Source organism: Fundulus heteroclitus, chromosome 5 (genome assembly GCF_011125445.2).
Source record: "Fundulus heteroclitus isolate FHET01 chromosome 5, MU-UCD_Fhet_4.1, whole genome shotgun sequence".
Lineage (NCBI taxonomy): Eukaryota > Metazoa > Chordata > Actinopteri > Cyprinodontiformes > Fundulidae > Fundulus > Fundulus heteroclitus.
This window is the reverse complement of record NC_046365.1, coordinates 40,908,366-40,925,073: the sequence shown is the minus strand read 5'-3', so window position 1 is coordinate 40,925,073 and position 16,708 is coordinate 40,908,366. Positions and strand designations below refer to the sequence as shown.

Here is a 16,708-nt window from a genome sequence, read left to right as displayed (position 1 = left end):
TTGAAACGGATTCCTGTTAAGTGCAGAAAGCTCCGACAGCGCGCCAGCGGAGGAACTCGGGGGTCAGGAGTGAGCGCGCGCTGTGTTTGTTTGCCTCGGTATTTACAGCCCATGTCTTGAGGAGGGAAGGATGTGAGCGCATTCAGAGAAGAGTAGTGATCTGTCCTGGCCTGCAAAAACAGGATGTGGGATAAAAATGGAAGAAAGGTAGTGAGGCTGGCTTGATTATCTCATTTATGTGAAAGCTTTGCTTTGCGCTTAAACATTTTCAGGGTTTTGTTTCCTAAATGATTATGATGATGATGAGGAGGGTTGCAGGACGCCTCTGCAACAGACCTTCTTTACCAGAGTCAGTATGAAAGACAGAATGCATCTAAATGTGACCCATTCTGAATATCAGTAGTGTAAGATGTGTCCTTTATTCTGTTGAAGGTAAAGTGTTTGACGGCCAAGGAACTAAAATTACATCCTGCTTTCCTTCAGTGACGGCAGCGGAAAAGGAAGCAGAGCTTAAACAGGTTCAACAGTTTTTACTTTGGCAAAGCTCAGGAGAGGATTGTGTCCTTTAAAGAGTATGAATGCATATTAATTCAGGGTGGAACTTTGGATCTCCATAGCTCACCCAAACTTTACATTAAAAACACCATCTTCATGTGAAAACAAACATTGGACTTATTAGCATTTTGAGAATTTTCTTTTTGTTTTAGATTTTGCTTCAGATCGAATGCTTTTCTTAGGCTGTAATTATCTTAGGCCAGTTCACACACTGGGGATTTTGATTGTGGGATATTCAGACAGTGCTTCATCAGATCTGATCATGCTTCAGCTTTTTAACCCATCACATGTCCTGCATTTAGCCCTAAAGGTTTCTGTGTGTCCAGCAGAGGGTTCTTCTCCACACCGTTCCTGTTATTTTCCCAGTTTATCTGATTTACTGACAGGATCTGTGTGATCTACTGGAACTACTCCCTAGAGATGGTGGGACCAGTGACTGCTCATTGTTCTGCCCCATCGTGGTTCTGAATGTCTGCTCAGCAATCCAGAATCACCTTGCTTCTCATTTGACGCTGTGGTCCGTCGGCTAAACATGTTTTGTTTTGAATTTGTCCAAAACTCCCTCAGCATCACAGCTGACAGATGCTAAATACGCCCCACCTTTTACACCACCGGTGCAAAATTGATGCCAGTGGTGCTTAAATGTCACAGCAAGGACCAAATAACATGCAATGCAGATGCTCCGCTGACATTAAGGATTTTCTTCACTGATGATTCGCTCTGCGTGGATCCGACTGACTGACTGACTCGTTCACTGCAATGAATAGTGAACGAGTCGACGAGTCTTTGTTGGTCAGTCTGATCCGCTTAATCCTGTTAAGTTGTAGCTGAAAACTGCCACTTTTACACCTTTCACTGGGTGCATGTAACAGGGAGAGACAGACCAAGGCGTTCCTTCATCCTATGAATGAACGGACCGTGTTCATCCGTGAGCCAACGCACTTGGGGAGGTAGGAACGCAGCGTGAAAACTTTCTGTCTCTTGTGCCTTCTGTTTATTACGGCTCCGCCTTTAGATGCTGTAAAACTGAAGCAGATGTGTCGGCTGTGATAAGAACAGGATCTTAATTTAACAACCTGAACGATTTGGGATTTGTCCATTTGCCGTTTTCCGTTTCTTTGTACGCTGAACTGTCTTTGTGTCCAGCAGTGTGTGTCCCCCCCCCACCTCCACCCCCAGCATCAGCTGACAACGAAGCAACGGACGAGCCCGTCGATAAGCCACAGCGAGCTTCACTAAAGCTGCGCCCTGTTGACGGAGATCAATTCAGTAAATGCCAGAGCAGCAGACAGTCGGCCTTCGTGGACTTTAATGCCGCCTGGACTCTCTCTGGCTCTCGGCGGTACTCACATTAATTTCTTCTGTTTTTTTTGCAGTCAGGTCCAAAGGTCTCGGCGAGCACACCCCGTGATACGTTACAGCTAAATGGGTGTTTGGCTGGAGCTCAGCCGGCCACCTGGCCTGCCTGCGTGTGTTTCTAATACTCGTTTACTGCAAACAAAGAGCGCTGGCAGCGCGATCAGAACAGGAACCGCAGAACAATGAGAGCCGCGTCTCTTTATCGGCTCCCATCTCTGGAATTCCCAGTGAAGTGTGACTCGTCTTTACCTTTCAGCTGCTTCGAGTTAGGAAGCGTCTCTTATCTGGCTGTTTTAGCTCCTTATCTGCTGATTTGCTCTGAGCGGTTCGGCCCGGGGTTGAGCCGAATGGGCCGCGGTGAGGGATGTGCACCGCTGGGCTCCAGCTCTTCCAGATGGAAAGATACAGCGGAGAAAGGAGTAACGGACCTCTCTGATAAGCACAGAAATTCATGGGGGGTGTTGGGGTTAGCTTGGCGTGTTTGGGCCATAGGAGCGGACTGAGTGGATGAGATTACTAAACATCATTCTAGGCTTTGTTCGTCAATTTGATCAGCACCAAGATCCAGGATTCAGTTTGGCACCACATTACAAAACAATCAGAACATAATGCAACACTGGACAGATATAAATGAAAAACCCAACAAACATTTGGTTAATACTTACAGCCAGATACAAACTCAACTATCAAGGGTTTAGATGTTTGTTTTTTTTGCTGCTGCTTTTAGTTGCTGTGACTTTGTTCAGTTAATAAATGATTTTTGGAGAACGTTTAAACTGGTATCAAACAACTGAATCCATACGAACAAATAAACAAATGGGAGAAATGAGAGAAGGATGAGCAGAGAAACAGCAGAATGTGGTTGACAGATGATGGTTTTGGTTATTAAAGGGGGAGAAAAGTTGTTTATACAGCCGACCCAATGAGTAAATGTAATCGCCATCCACGGTTAAACCCTGAATTAAACGTTTAACCAAGTTTTCTCTCCAGTATGAGTACGTAGGTCACCCAGACCAAGCTATGTCTGACCAGTGAGGTCAAGAAACACTTAAATAGTATCTGTCTGACAGCAGGAAGTAGACCAAAGGTCCCAAAGCAGCACATAAAGTCCAAATCTAAAATAACTGTAGAACATATAGGAACCAAAGTTTTTGATCTGTCGGTCTGTCGGCCGTTTCTAGTGCCTTTCCAGGATTATTCCGGGATTACTCCATCTGATTCGGGAAGTCCCAGAACCACGTGTAGAGCTCCTCAGGCCTTACTTGCCCCAGTTAAGGTTAAAAGATGGCCTCCATGAGGGACTACCAGGGTCAGAACCCCTGCTGGGCCAGCAGAACTGAAGTCAAAAGTTGGACCTTGTTGGAAGATGTGTGTCCCTTTCTGTCAGCTACAGCGTATCAGAATAAGAACATCACACAGACATGGGATGTTTGAGCGATGGTCCTCGTCCCTCGGTAAGGCCCAGATGTTTTCCCAGACATTTTACTTGACATGAAGTCCAGCCGTTTTCCCAGCAGAAGCACTGAGTAACCAGCTGACCTCTGTGCAGCCGTACACTCTGTCTGCGAGTGGCTCAGCGTGACGAGCCAAACCTGACAGAATCAGTTTACAGAGACGCGTCGCCTGCAGATCTGGAATCTTCTCTTTCTTCGTCTCTCGCGTCCAAAAGTCTTGTGCGTGGGACTGGACCAAAAGGAGCAGACAGCAGAGCGGTTGGACTTCAGACAGAGATGAGACGGGGACTCGTTGGCCGCTGGCGTTGAAACAGGACACACAGCCACCGACCCACTTCGCTTGTGTTCTAGATCCTATTAAAATGTCCACAGAGTGAGGCGGCTCGCCACCCATACAGCTGCCATGTTCCCTTCTCCTCTCCGTCTGCTTCCTTCTTCACACCATTTAGGCGTTTTTAGTCACGTATGCACATCTGGTCGTAAACAATAAGTGCTCTGATCACTGTGTGCTGCAGTTAAGAGCCTTTTTAGGAATAAAACAGAAACGTTGAGAGGAGACGATAAAGGCTCGTAACTGAATTTGAGGAATAGTTTGTGGTTTTTCTCGAGAATTAAAGGCATACTATGCAACATTTTTCAGTTAATTAATGTGTTCCATACCGTTTTGGATGATTAAATGAGTCATTTCAGGTCGAACAAAGGTTTTCTCGGCCGCCCTGGTGGTCTGTGGGGGAAATACCGCACTTGCAGGAGCCCTCGGCCCGCACACAGAGGCTCAGAAGTCTCGTGCATCGCGAGAGTCGGTCTTGCTTTACGGCGAGAACTCCATGTGTTTTTGCCCTGCCATTCACTATATGCACGCGCGAAAGCAACAACAAAGAACCGCGTGTTAACGTCAAATAAACATGCAAGCATATCAAGTTTTTTTTATTATTATTATTATTATTTATTTTATTTTTTTTTAATGTTGGCGAGGCGGTAGCGTGAGTATGGCGGGGCGGCCGCCTCGCCAAGATAGCGCTGCGGGAAACCCTGATGTTCATACCTTCACTGTGTTAGTCATTGTTTGTACTGCCGTTTTTTCCACTTTTCGTTGCGTTCGCCTGTCTGCTAAGCTCAAAACAACCGCGCCTGGCTTGACTGAGGAACCAGAACAGCTGAGCATCTTTACAACAGTGCACTTTTACTTTCGCCCTCTGGGGGGAGCCTCGCTGGAAAATCAACCCCGGTTGCATAGTATACCTTTAAGTTCTGCTCAGAGGATCTGAGCCAACCGTTTTTTGAGTTTAGACAAGTTTAAATACGGTAGAAATCTGGAAAGAACTTTGCTCACATTTTATTGCACCAAGCTGTACAAGGATTCTGCATATATTTCAATTCACTAGAAACATACTCTATAAATTCCCATCCCTTTCTCTACTGTGTGCCAAGTGAAACCTTCAGCTGGTTGTTGCTGCTGAGGAGTTCAGACACGGCTGAGAAGCAGATCCTGAACAGTCTGTTTAAATGCAAAGTGTTCCCGCACACATTAGCTCCCTTTATATGTTCTGTTGTGATAAATGCTGCTGGTCCATTTGCCCCTTTGCCATTTGATACCCTGGAACAACTTGGTAGACGTCAGATGCAAAATTCGCTCCTCCTCTTTTCTTTCTGACATTTGTTCAGCACTAACATTTCAAAAATAAAACGTCACAATTACAGTTGAAACCGGAAGTTTACATACACTATATGAAAAGACACATATGTTTGTTTTATACTGTCAGACGTCAAATCTGAACAAACGTTTTCCTATTGTATGTCTGTTCGGATTACCAAAATTATTTATATTTGCTAAATGCCAGAATAATAAGATAAGGATTCTACAATTTATTACTTTCTCTATATTCAAAAGTTTACATACACCGAGATCCCTACTCCTTTCCACAGTTTGAGTACGCCCAGATGATGATGTCATGTATTTGGAGGCTTCTGATAGGTTTACTGACTACATCTGAGTTTATCTGAGACACACCTGTGTCTGATTTAAGGCACACCTAAAGCATCGTTAAAAAAGGAATCAGCCAAGATATCAGGAGGAGAATTATGGACTTGGACTTTCTGCCTGAAGGTGCCACGTTTATCTGTTCAAACAATTATTCAGAAGTATAACCACCATTAGGGTGACAGTGGCTGGCTGAAGCTCATAATCTAATTAATCAGCTTTATTTTCATGGGGCTGCCACTGTGCAGCACCCAGGGAGCAATCTGGGGTTAAGGGTTTTGCCCAGAGACCCAGAGCCTGTGGGAGTTGAACCCAGAACCTCCAGGAGACAAGCTCAATGCTCTAACCACTAGGCTACTAATATTTGTTACTGGTCTCACAACCAGTGAAAATTTCAATGTGTTCATGATGCAATGGTACCAACTATTTAAAAAAAAATATGTAAACTTCTCACCTTCAAGAACTTAACAAAACAATGCCTAAATATTTATCACTCTCATTATTCTGGTATTTAGAAAATAGAAGTAATTCTGGTAATCCTAATGGACCAAAGACAGGGAAGGTATATAAATATATATATATAAAGTGTATGTAAACGTCTGGGTTCAACTGGGTTCAGCGTTTAAAAGGCATAGCTACCTGTTTTTCTTTATTATTTTTTTATAAAAAAATACTAAAATCTAAGACAATGTCATTATGATGTTTTTGTGATCATTTTGAGCCAAATTCCAAATTAAATGAAAAACTAAGAATAATTTAACAACAGAAATGGTTTGATGTGTGTCTGAACATCTAATCAGCACTTCTGCTAAGGACAATAAAATTAGCGCAACAGTTATATAAAATTGTACAAATGTTACATTGCTATCAGTGAATTATCAACTTAATTAACAAGTTTTGATTATTCTACTGAAAACGTTAGATTACAACAAACACATTTGCTAAATAGAGCCAATAGCAGCAAGTCTGTCTCTGCTAACTTCTGAATTTTACCATTTTGACAGAATAAAGTGACGCAGACTTTAGAAGCAGGCTCAAAGCCTAAGAACAGGAAGCGCAGGCTGTTTGTCAAACCCTGTTTCCTGATTTTTATAAACACTATTTCCTGTTTTATTTGATTTTCCAGCACTGTTAACATGTCTGCGTTCTGAGCCCATCTCTCTGTCCTGTACTTAACGCCAGGATTGTTTTCTGGAACAGGACTAAAAAAAAGAAAGAAAAAAAAGATGCACATTTCTTGTCTGGTATCTGCGCTGACCTGGAGACAAACACTTCTGGGATGTACGACCGCCTCCTCCCTGCAGGACAGCCTCTTTATCTTCAAAGATAAAAATCTCCTGCACAGACGGAAGGAGAACATTAACATTTTATGCAGCGGGGTTATATATGACCTTAAACTTCCATCTACTGAGATCTCCTCTGTTTCTACGTGAAGCGTCTCGTATGGAGGCCGATGCGCGGCTATCCGCCTGTCCACACAGAAACTCTTCTCAGGACTCCGTTCCATCCCCTGCTTCATGTTTCATTGTTTTCATTTTAATTTGCAAAGAGATAATTCCTCTCTTGATCCGGGCCTGGATAGACGGTGGAGGGATTGATGGGCGAACGCAGCAGCAGGGATGCGGCCAGCCTGCCTCTCACAGCTGTTCGCGGCCGTCGGCCTAATCCGGACGGGATCAGCTGCCCTTCAGGGGCGGTGTCCGCAAGCTCGCCCCCCGGTGGGGATTAACGGGAGGAGGCGAACTCAGGGAAAACCTCTCCTGCTGAAAAACACAGCAGGCTGACCCAGCTCCCATAATCCCATGTAAGGTGACACAGTCACACCTTGTTGGGAGATTCGTTGGGATGTTCTCGACTTTTCCTCTACGCCTAAAGCTCAGAGCGCTCTGTGAAAAGGCGGGCAGCATCCGCACAAGGACGCTTTACATATCTTTATCTTCTTTTTTCTACGTTGCTTAATTGAGACTCAAGTTCACAGAAGCTGTTTAGATTATAATCAGACTTCGTGTCTGATTATAATCAGACACCTTTAACATTTTCCCATCTTCTCATATTGCAATCTCTGCCTCAACGTAGGCCGGTGTAACGAGATGGTAGACCAACACAAAGTAATGTGAAAGTATAAAGTATTAGTAAGGAATAAATATGTGGCTTGGGCAGGCTTTTAAGTAACAGGAAACTTTGAACACGCAACCTGTAGATTACTAAAGCTATCTGCTTGCCCTGTGCTATCTGATCAGCGAATGAGAAAAGATCTCGTTGGAGGTTGAATCTGAATCCAGGCTCCTGTGTTGTGTGAAATGTATTTCTCCTGAAATATTCTGTTGCCTGATTTCTTTATGTTTGCATATGTTTAGTTTAACAGCAGACGGAGGAGACGTGAGGAGAATAAAGTTGTATGTAGCAAAGCACACAACTCACGTGAACCAACAGCGCATTCTGTGCAACCAGGGTGACAGATTAATTCAGGAAAATTTATTTCTTTCATGTAATATTTGCGATTAGTTCTTAAACATCTTGAACATGAAGTCACATCTGTCTCTCTGTACAAAAGATAACATAATGATGGCAGTTTTCAGTTTTAGTATCCCTGCTGTCGCAAGTTTACTTGATAGGGTCGGCCATTTTTCATAAAGTCCCTTTATGAATAACTGCATGGACATCACCGCATTACCTGCACTTCCACTCTTCAGAGGGATCGTGTGAAATTAAATTTTCTAAATTAACTCTGGTCTTATTTCTTTCTACTGAGGTCTTCCTCTTCGTCTCATAAACTTGAACGCAGTTCACTCCTTGTGACTCTCAGCCATGTTCAAAGTATGTGGTGAGAGCAGCGGAGCTAAAATGAACGGCTAACCGCTAAGCTAACTGCTAAGCTAACTGCTAAGCTAACTGGGTACATAAACATTAGAAGTGCGCAGCCAGCATGTAGAAACTAACCAGGAACGTTACGTGAGCGCGTCACAATGATTTGTGGGACAACCAATAGATATCAGGACAGAGGAGAGTGAGAGCAGGAAGAAAACTCTGACCAATCACTGCTCTTCGGTGCAAACGGCAGTGATTGGTCGGAGTTTTTACAGGCCTGCAGCTCCCATAGATTGATTTTTGTTTTTTACCTCCGTTTTACCTCTTTTATAAATCCATATTCTGGCAAAGTCTAATAACATCACATAAAAAATAAAAGCGTTCTCCTAACTTAGAATTAGTAGTTTATAAATACATAAGTGACGGTGCTCCCACAGGAAGGACCCATGTTGCGTCTCCATGTCTGATTACAGTAGCCGAAAGTGGCCAAACTTGTCAGCCATACGCTTTTCCTCATCTGTCTTCTGTATGAAGACGTGCTGTCGGTGGAGGAGGAGTATAAAATAAGCAAAAACGACCGTAGATCATTCTATTTGCCATTTGCCGTTGAAATGAAGTACCATCCATACTCTTTGTCCAGCGAGAGGTAATTAGTCTATATTGGCGCACAGAATATGTATTTGTAAAAGAATGACTTGATTTTTGCTCATTTAAAGCCAAATTTGTTACACACTGTCCCTTTAAATATGAAAACTATATAAATTTTAAATCAGTGACATTAGGGGAAAACAAACAAAAAAAACAGATACCCTGTCCTCGTGCAGTCAAACATTGTGACTCATAGACCCGACACACACACACATATATTCTTTACAAAACTTGTGCTCATTAATAGAGATGTAAATACTAACGATCCATGAAATGTAATTTATTTTCTCATGTTTAGACCCATGACACTCCTGCATAACCCGGCAGGATAGGACCCAGTTAGTGACAGGGCAGCTTTATGAAATTAATAAAAAAAAAAACTTTAGCTGAAAGGAACATATGATGGTGTGTTTGCAATTCACTGCAGGTTGCTTCCACATCATCCTGTTACCTGTCACAAACGGCATCGGCTTCTGGGGCATCAAACAAGACTGCCCCCTTCTGGAGATAGAGCTGAACTGCAGCAGTGAAAGATAAGAAGAGAATAAAACCTGCTTTCTTCATCCCATCTTTCTCCCTGGAGGCTTTCAAAGGCCAGCGTTGGTCTAGAATGTCATTTTACGAGGGATAAATTTTATCATCCCGACATCAGTCAGGAGCCTTTGTGTGTTTATATAGAGGACGGGGGGGGGGGGGGGGGGGGGGGGGGGGCTACTTCTCATAACGCTCCAGATGACCTGGCATGTCTTGTAAAACACTGCAGCTACATCACAGTAACACTCGCATACATTGTTGTTGGCACCGAAGGGCTTGGGAGTACCAGGCTGAATGTCCGGCATGCAAACAAAAGAGATTCCATGCCTTAACCCGAGGCCGGCCCCGTCGTGCCACATCAAACAGGCCCTGATTTAGAACCACGAGCTGCAGGGACAGAAATACCGACCCGGCTCCAAGGGGACATTAGCTCCATTAAAGGGAGGTGTGTGTGTGTGATGGCTCTGTTCAATCTGATCCGGCGTCAGATTCCTGGGATGGCTGTTGGTTTGGAGCTGTCATCCATGTTTTCATGTTGGTTTACCTGTCCCGAAGAACCAGCGCACCTTCAAATCAGCAGCATGCTCACAGGACACAAAGCAGTAGTCCCTGGTTAATTATCTAAAGTGTACTCAGCAGCTGATTTCCAATGTTAATTGTAGTTTTTGACAGGGAGCTTCAGGGAAGGTAATTAAAGTAATCTGCACTTATGTGGCGAAGCAGCAAAGCGTTTGATGGAAATGCTTTGTGGATGATTAGACATTCGCGCAGTGCAACATCTTATTTGCATTTAAATGCATGCAGCATATTCTGTTTTCTAGCCTTACTGTGATTGTAAGCCGGTCTGAATATCAGGGCAGAGTGATTTGTGATGCAATCAGGAGTAGTTTATTGTTCAAATTAAATTCTTTTGTTTGTTTATTAGACGAATCAGAGAAGAAGAAAAGTCCAAAAGCCCCGTTTAGCAAATAATCCCCCTCTGGCGGATGCTAATGTGTTTTTTACCCGTCTGATGAGCACGGACCGATATAAACAGATATTTTCAGCTACTGAGGGAATGTATAGAGCTAGAAAGAAAGGAAATTTGTCAGAAAGCACTTTGACCCATTGCTCCAGGTTAGTTGTGGCCAAACTAATGAAGCAGCAGAAGTTTAATAAGCCCTTCTGTAGGATCTAGCTCTGACGGTGTTCCTTCATGGACTTCACCAGACTTTAAAGGCCTCAGGTGTTCTGGCTGCTGCATTTCCTGCTTTCCTGATCCAAGAAAAAAACAAAAGATTTTGTCAAGATGGCAACAAATATTAGACATTTCATTTAAATATTGAAAAATAATGTACAATGTAAATGCATCATATTTACATAGTTGTAGGAATAAAAACAAAACCAACTATTTCACTGTGACCAGAATCAGCTTTAATCAGCAAGTTTGTGGAATTTTATTCGGTTCCACGTTGCTCTTAGTTTAAGCAGACATGAAGACATTTTAAGAATAATTATATAAAAATGAAACAGAAATATGTATATCGTTTTTATTTTTCTTATGTAAATGTGCATTTATCCATTGTATTCATTTTTATCTAATATGCTCTGTATGTGTTACAGATAAACTCAAGTAGAAAATCCTTAATCTTCAAACAGGGAAATGAACAAAATGAAGAAAATAAGAAAACGAAACCTGTCAAGTTTAATCTCAAACAAGTCCATTAATAAATGAGCAAAGCATAAATCGTAAAGATCTAACATCATTTCTGCAGCCAAACCTACAAATGTGCTTAAATTGCTTATAATCCTGTGTATGTGAAGAGAAGAGACGCAGACAGATGTCTCCAGTCTCCCAGGGTCGGACTGCTGAGGCTACATGGTGGCGACGCCGCCTGACAACATTTAACGAGGTTATTTTAGACAACTCACGCGTTCAGAAATGTTTCACATTCTGTTTGTCATGCCGGCCATACAGCTGCCTCCCGGCTTTCCAGACATCACTGGCATTGCAGCATGTGTTCCCTAAGCTTCCACTCACAAGTCCATTTGTCTCCTCTGTGAGAAACAAAATCAGCATGCAGACTTTGGGACACCTGATCACGCCCGTTCCTCTCTGGGTGACGGATGTGTTGGAATTTATTTTCTTTGATGGGAAAACGGAAACATGGCTTTTGTTTCCGGGTCCGAACTTTTGTGCACGAGAGGAGAAGCAAAGGTGGAGAAGAAATAGCTGCTGCATGGGAACCCAGAAAGACCCCAGAACAGGGCATCGTTTAAGCACTACCTAATTACCAAAGAGCTGCTAAAATGCAGAAACAGTGTTCCAAAGGTTCCCTCTGACTTCCTTAAATTTCATTTAAAAAGATTTACTAGTTATTTGCAGAAATTGTGTGCGTTTGCTGCTGTAGATCATTCATATCCATCAATGCCAGGGTGGAGAGATACCAGCCATGACCTTGGAGAAGCTAATGTTGCTGCAAATCAATCTGGGAAGAGAAATACAAGTGTTTTTTTTTTATTTGTGCACATTGTGCAGCTCCACCTCAAACTACGGGTCAACCATGACTTGTTTTACAGAAACAGAACCTGAACCTTGCAGTCTGTAAAACACCAAGGCTGCTCAGCTTTTACTACCACTAGCTTTACTGTTTCTGTGTTTCTTATCAGCTTTAAGCCCGTTAAAGTTGACGTTTATGATACAATGCAGCTTTAATGTTTCTGTCTAATACTTTAAAGCAGACTGACCGGCCTCCTCTGCTGGGTTCATTACTCCTGAAAAGTGTCACCGTATGCAGGCCTCACAGCCTAACTCTTCTGCTCTGTCTCATCCGGCTAGGCTCCACCCACGTCGGGGATCCACCGGCCCCGTCCAACCCCGGCTCGCCCTCATCCTCTCCACACACTCCCAGCGCCCTGGGAAGCGGCATCTCCGATCCGGTCCTGAACGGCGGCTTGTGTTCCGCCGCCTACTGCGGCTCAGCGGGAGGTGGGTCCGCCGACACGGCCGGTGCTTCGCTGTTCCAGAGCCGGGGGAATCAATCGCCCCACGGGGGGCCCAGAAAACGTTTTCATGGGATAGTGAGCAGGTCTCGTCCCGCTGCGGATCAGGGGGGGGAAAAAAAAAACTTCACCGCCTCTGGAAAATGTTTGACATGCTGCGTTGTGTTGCAGATAACTGTTACATAAAACATGTAAACTGCTGGGCTCCCGTCTAATTCCCATTCTGCATTTCACATTCATGCTATTTTTGTTGTTGGAGGTTTTTTTTCGGTCTTTGTCACAGAAATGTGGGACCTCCAGGAACCACTGGATGTCACGACGGAGCGACAGAACCTCGTGTTGTTTAAAGCAAAAGAAATGCTGACATGGAGACAAAAATAACACCCACAGTGGCTTTCAAAAGTTTGCACCTTGAACCATAACACATCGTGACACATTTCAGCCGCAAACATCAGTATTTTTTATTGAGACGTTATTTGACACAAAGCAGCCCATAAAAAGGAAGCTGAAGGAAAATAAAACGTGGTTTGTAAAGTGCTTCGTTCAGAGCTAAGTTTAGCATACATCCATATTTAGCCCCCCTGAGTGAATACTTTATAGAACCACCAGGTTTCAGTTAAATCTGCAGTGTCTTTGAATTTTCTTCCTCTCTCAATCTCAGTCAGACTGGATCATGAACATAAATCTTGAGCTTTTGCTGCAGATTCTCAGTAGTTTTTAGGTCTGGACTTTGACTAGGCCATTTGTTGATGTAAACCATTCCTTTGTAGCTCTGGCTGTATTTTAAAGGGTTGATGGATGGAGAGTGAATCCCTGCCCACGTTTCAGATTCTCACTGCAATGGAGACCTTGAGTAAAAATGTCACACTTTCACCTAAAAACATCCTAAACAAAAACTTTGTTAATGGTAAGCTAACATTGACTATTACAAATATCTAAATGTCATCTCTGACATTTATTAGTTGTTTATTGAGAGCACAGCTCTGAATGCCGACTGTGAGATGTTTTGTGAGCCAAAGTATTTGAAGTAGTTTTAGGAATCTACGAATATTTTAAAAAGTCTGTCCTCTCGTCCACCCTGGACAGGTCGCTGGTCCATCACAGACGGCGAGTCGTTTTTGTAGAGTTTTGACACGTGTACACAGCGCTGGAGCACCAAAGCAAATATACTGATCATCAGTTTAGCAGAAGCCCTGAAATAAACGGGCGTAATAAATAATAATAAACAGAATATTATTGAATGTTATTTGTTATTTGCTGGCCTGATTGCTGGGATCGTTTAGCGAGCCTGAATGCTGCGCTACAGACAAACTGCATCAGGCTTTTACTATACCGGCCCTAAAGATTTAGGATATTGTTCAATAACTTTAGTCCTGAATGCAATTAGTTGCACTGGGATTTATTTGTTTGAGAGAAAATGGTTTCTCAGTTTTTTATTTGTGAAGCAATATTTCTCTTCCTCCCCTGTGGTTTCCATCGTCCTTCTACTCTGCCTGGAGTTGTTCTATCACTCAAAGTGCCTCGAAATACAATGAGGTCTGCTGGTTTAAGAAATGAGAATAGGTTAAAGGGGCGTGAATACTTTAATGCTTTTCTATGTCCTGATAAAAAAGGCAACATGCTGCTATAATTCCCTGTAAATGCTGAGCTTAGTTTGATAACGTTTCTTTTCCTGCAGGAACCACCCCCAGTTCCCCGGTCAGCCTCCCCAAGTCGCCCACGTTCCCGTCGGGCCGGGGCCCGTGGTCCGACGAGTGCTCCATCTGCTACGAGAACGCGGTGGACTCGGTCATCTACACCTGCGGACACATGTGTCTGTGCTACGCCTGCGGCCTCAAGCTCAAGAAGATGTCCAACGCCTGCTGCCCCATCTGCCGGAGACAGATCAAAGACATCATCAAGACGTACCGCAGCACGTAAAGAGCGCCGCCGAGGTTAGCCGAGAGACGGAGACGCTCAGGGCGCTCTGCTGCTTTCACCCGGGACCTTTTCCTCTCTGAAGGAGGCGCGCTGCTGCAGGTTTCCTCCGCTGAGATTGTAAAAACCTTTCGGTGAGGAGGAGGAGGAGGAGGAGGAGGAAGGAGCTAAACTGCTCTCTGATACGTGGAGCCTGGCTCCGCGCTGCCGCTAGCCGGTCACTCTGGGGCCGAATGTGCGACGGCTCCTCTACCTGCTGACTCTTTGGCAAAGCACACCTGCCGCAGGTTCATCTCCTCAGTACGCCACAACTTGTGTCTGTGTGATACTGGGCGCAGCTCGCCGGCTTCCATCGCCCGGCGGCGCTGAGCTTCCCAGCAGGATTGTAACCTCTCTTGTACTCGTATAATCTGACGTACCGTGGCGGTAGTATTATTTTTAAATGTCGGTAGCTGTATATGGTCGTGCTAGCTAGCTGCTTGCTCTGCAGTGTGGTTTGTTGCACTGAAATCAGCGTTTATTGAGACTCCTCTGCTGAAACAATCTCAAAGCCTGCAAACTCTGCGGCTCCGATTTGTTAAAGGAAAACCCAAACGGCGATTAGGTTACTCCTCAGGGCCCGCTGCCTTTCCTCAAGACAGATCTGCTTCAAATTCTGCCCGTAAAACTCTGCCTGACGCACTGTGAGAGTTGATTATAAAGCAACAGAGTCGAAGGATTGCTGCCATCAGCCTCCTGCCTTAACTCACAGAACCTGTTCTGTGGTTTTTCTTTCCAAAAGCCCAGATTGAGAACCAAATGATGCTGCTCTGTGGCACACACTGCCACAGCCGTTCACTCAGAGGAGGAAAAAAAAAGCACACAAAGTCAAACTATTTTTCTATAAAAGTCCATTTTCCTTATTGATCGTTTTAAATGTAAGAAACACTTTGTGACGAACGTTTCATCAGCAGCAGAGATCCTTCACTGAAGGAAGCGCCGATCGTTTCCTGGAATATTTTAATGATTTATTGCCCTGAATTTCCACTATATAATTTATATTTATTGTAAAAAGTAAATGTAGTAATAATTCCAAGGTTTATAGCTCAGGAAACAATGAAAGATTATCGCCCAGTCTGCATTGAGTCTTAAATCTACATAAATACAACCTCCCAGTGAGAACAGCGCACCCACATGGAAGAGTTGAGACTGAAGCAGATGTAAGGAGAAACTGATGGACAGAAGACATTAATGTTTTAAAACACAGGAAGTTTGGCTGCTCTGGAGCGTTCACCGGCCTTTTAACCCAATGCCAGGATGGAAAGACACCAGCAATGAAAATCAGCCCCTCAGTTTAGTACAGCTATAAGACGATTTCCAGATATTTCATTCCTGGGTAGGGCTGGACGATACAGAGAAAAAGCATATTAATAAAACAGTAATCATGTTCATCAATATCGATAAATATCAACAAATTCAAAACATAGATTTTTAGTGCAGCCATTTTATGCTGTTGCTTGGCAACCTATTTTTAGATAAAGAACACACAAACACTGAATTCAAACTCAACCCTTTATTCAATCAACTTTTTACCAAAACTACAAGTTTTTGAAAAAAAAAAAAAAAAAGAACATGTGTTCTCTGAACTCTTTGAAGGGGGTGGAGCTTGGTCCCCGAGTCTGCGTTGAGATTGGTTGGGAGGATGTAATGATGTAATATTAACCTACGTGGCTAGAATGCAAAAGGAAGGCAAACTTTTATTCTATTGAACTCTTTATTGACCCTTTTTTTCTATCATTGATATACGTCGATCGATATATATATATATATATATATATATATATATATATATATATATATATATATATATATATATATATATATATATATATATATATATTGTTATTGAATTATCGTCCAGCCCTATTCTCAGCACAGAAATATTGTTCAAGTGGTCATCATTTAGGACAGATACCGATATTCCCAGGGGTGGACGTCCTGTTTAGTTCACCCCACGGTCTGCCGCTCCAGTGGTCAAGGAAAGGAGAAAACATCCAAGAGCTCCACCTCAGATGGTTTGTTAAAGATCACGACAGATAAATTAGTAAAAACCTGAGTATGGCTTGGCTGGAGCGCTTTGCAATGCTGCATCTGGATGAACTACCAGACTTCTGGAGTAATGAGACCAAAGCAGAGCCGTTTGCTCAACGACGCCCAGCACCGGGTTAGAATAGAAACGCAGCATATCAGCACAAACACCAGCTGTCCAGCACAGCGGCGGTGGTGTAATCAGGTGGTCCAGTCGACCATGATCTCCTCTGCATAGAAAAGTATTCTAGACTCCGGACTGGGACATCGACGGAACAATGATCCCAAACATGGTAGCAAATCTGCAACATGGCTGGAGAACAGAAGAATCAAGGTGCTGCAGTGGCCTAGTCAAAGCCCAGACCTCAGCCTGATCGACATGCTGTGCTGGGACCTTAGGAGA

The 16,708-nt window shown here is 43.5% G+C and overlaps 1 protein-coding gene across 2 annotated transcripts in view; it reads left to right on the top strand.

The window, feature by feature from the left end:
• The window catches only part of neurl1aa (neuralized E3 ubiquitin protein ligase 1Aa), an 84,883-nt gene extending 69,126 nt beyond the window's left edge, over positions 1–15,757 (top strand). For both annotated transcript variants that reach the window (XM_036137615.1, XM_012876669.3), the window contains exons 5-6: positions 12,158–12,307; positions 14,000–15,757. In XM_036137615.1, coding sequence (XP_035993508.1) covers positions 12,158–12,307; positions 14,000–14,241 — 392 coding nt within the window. In that variant the 3' untranslated portion in view covers positions 14,242–15,757. The remainder of the gene's footprint in view (positions 1–12,157; positions 12,308–13,999) is intronic.
• The last annotated feature ends 951 nt before the right edge of the window (positions 15,758–16,708 follow it).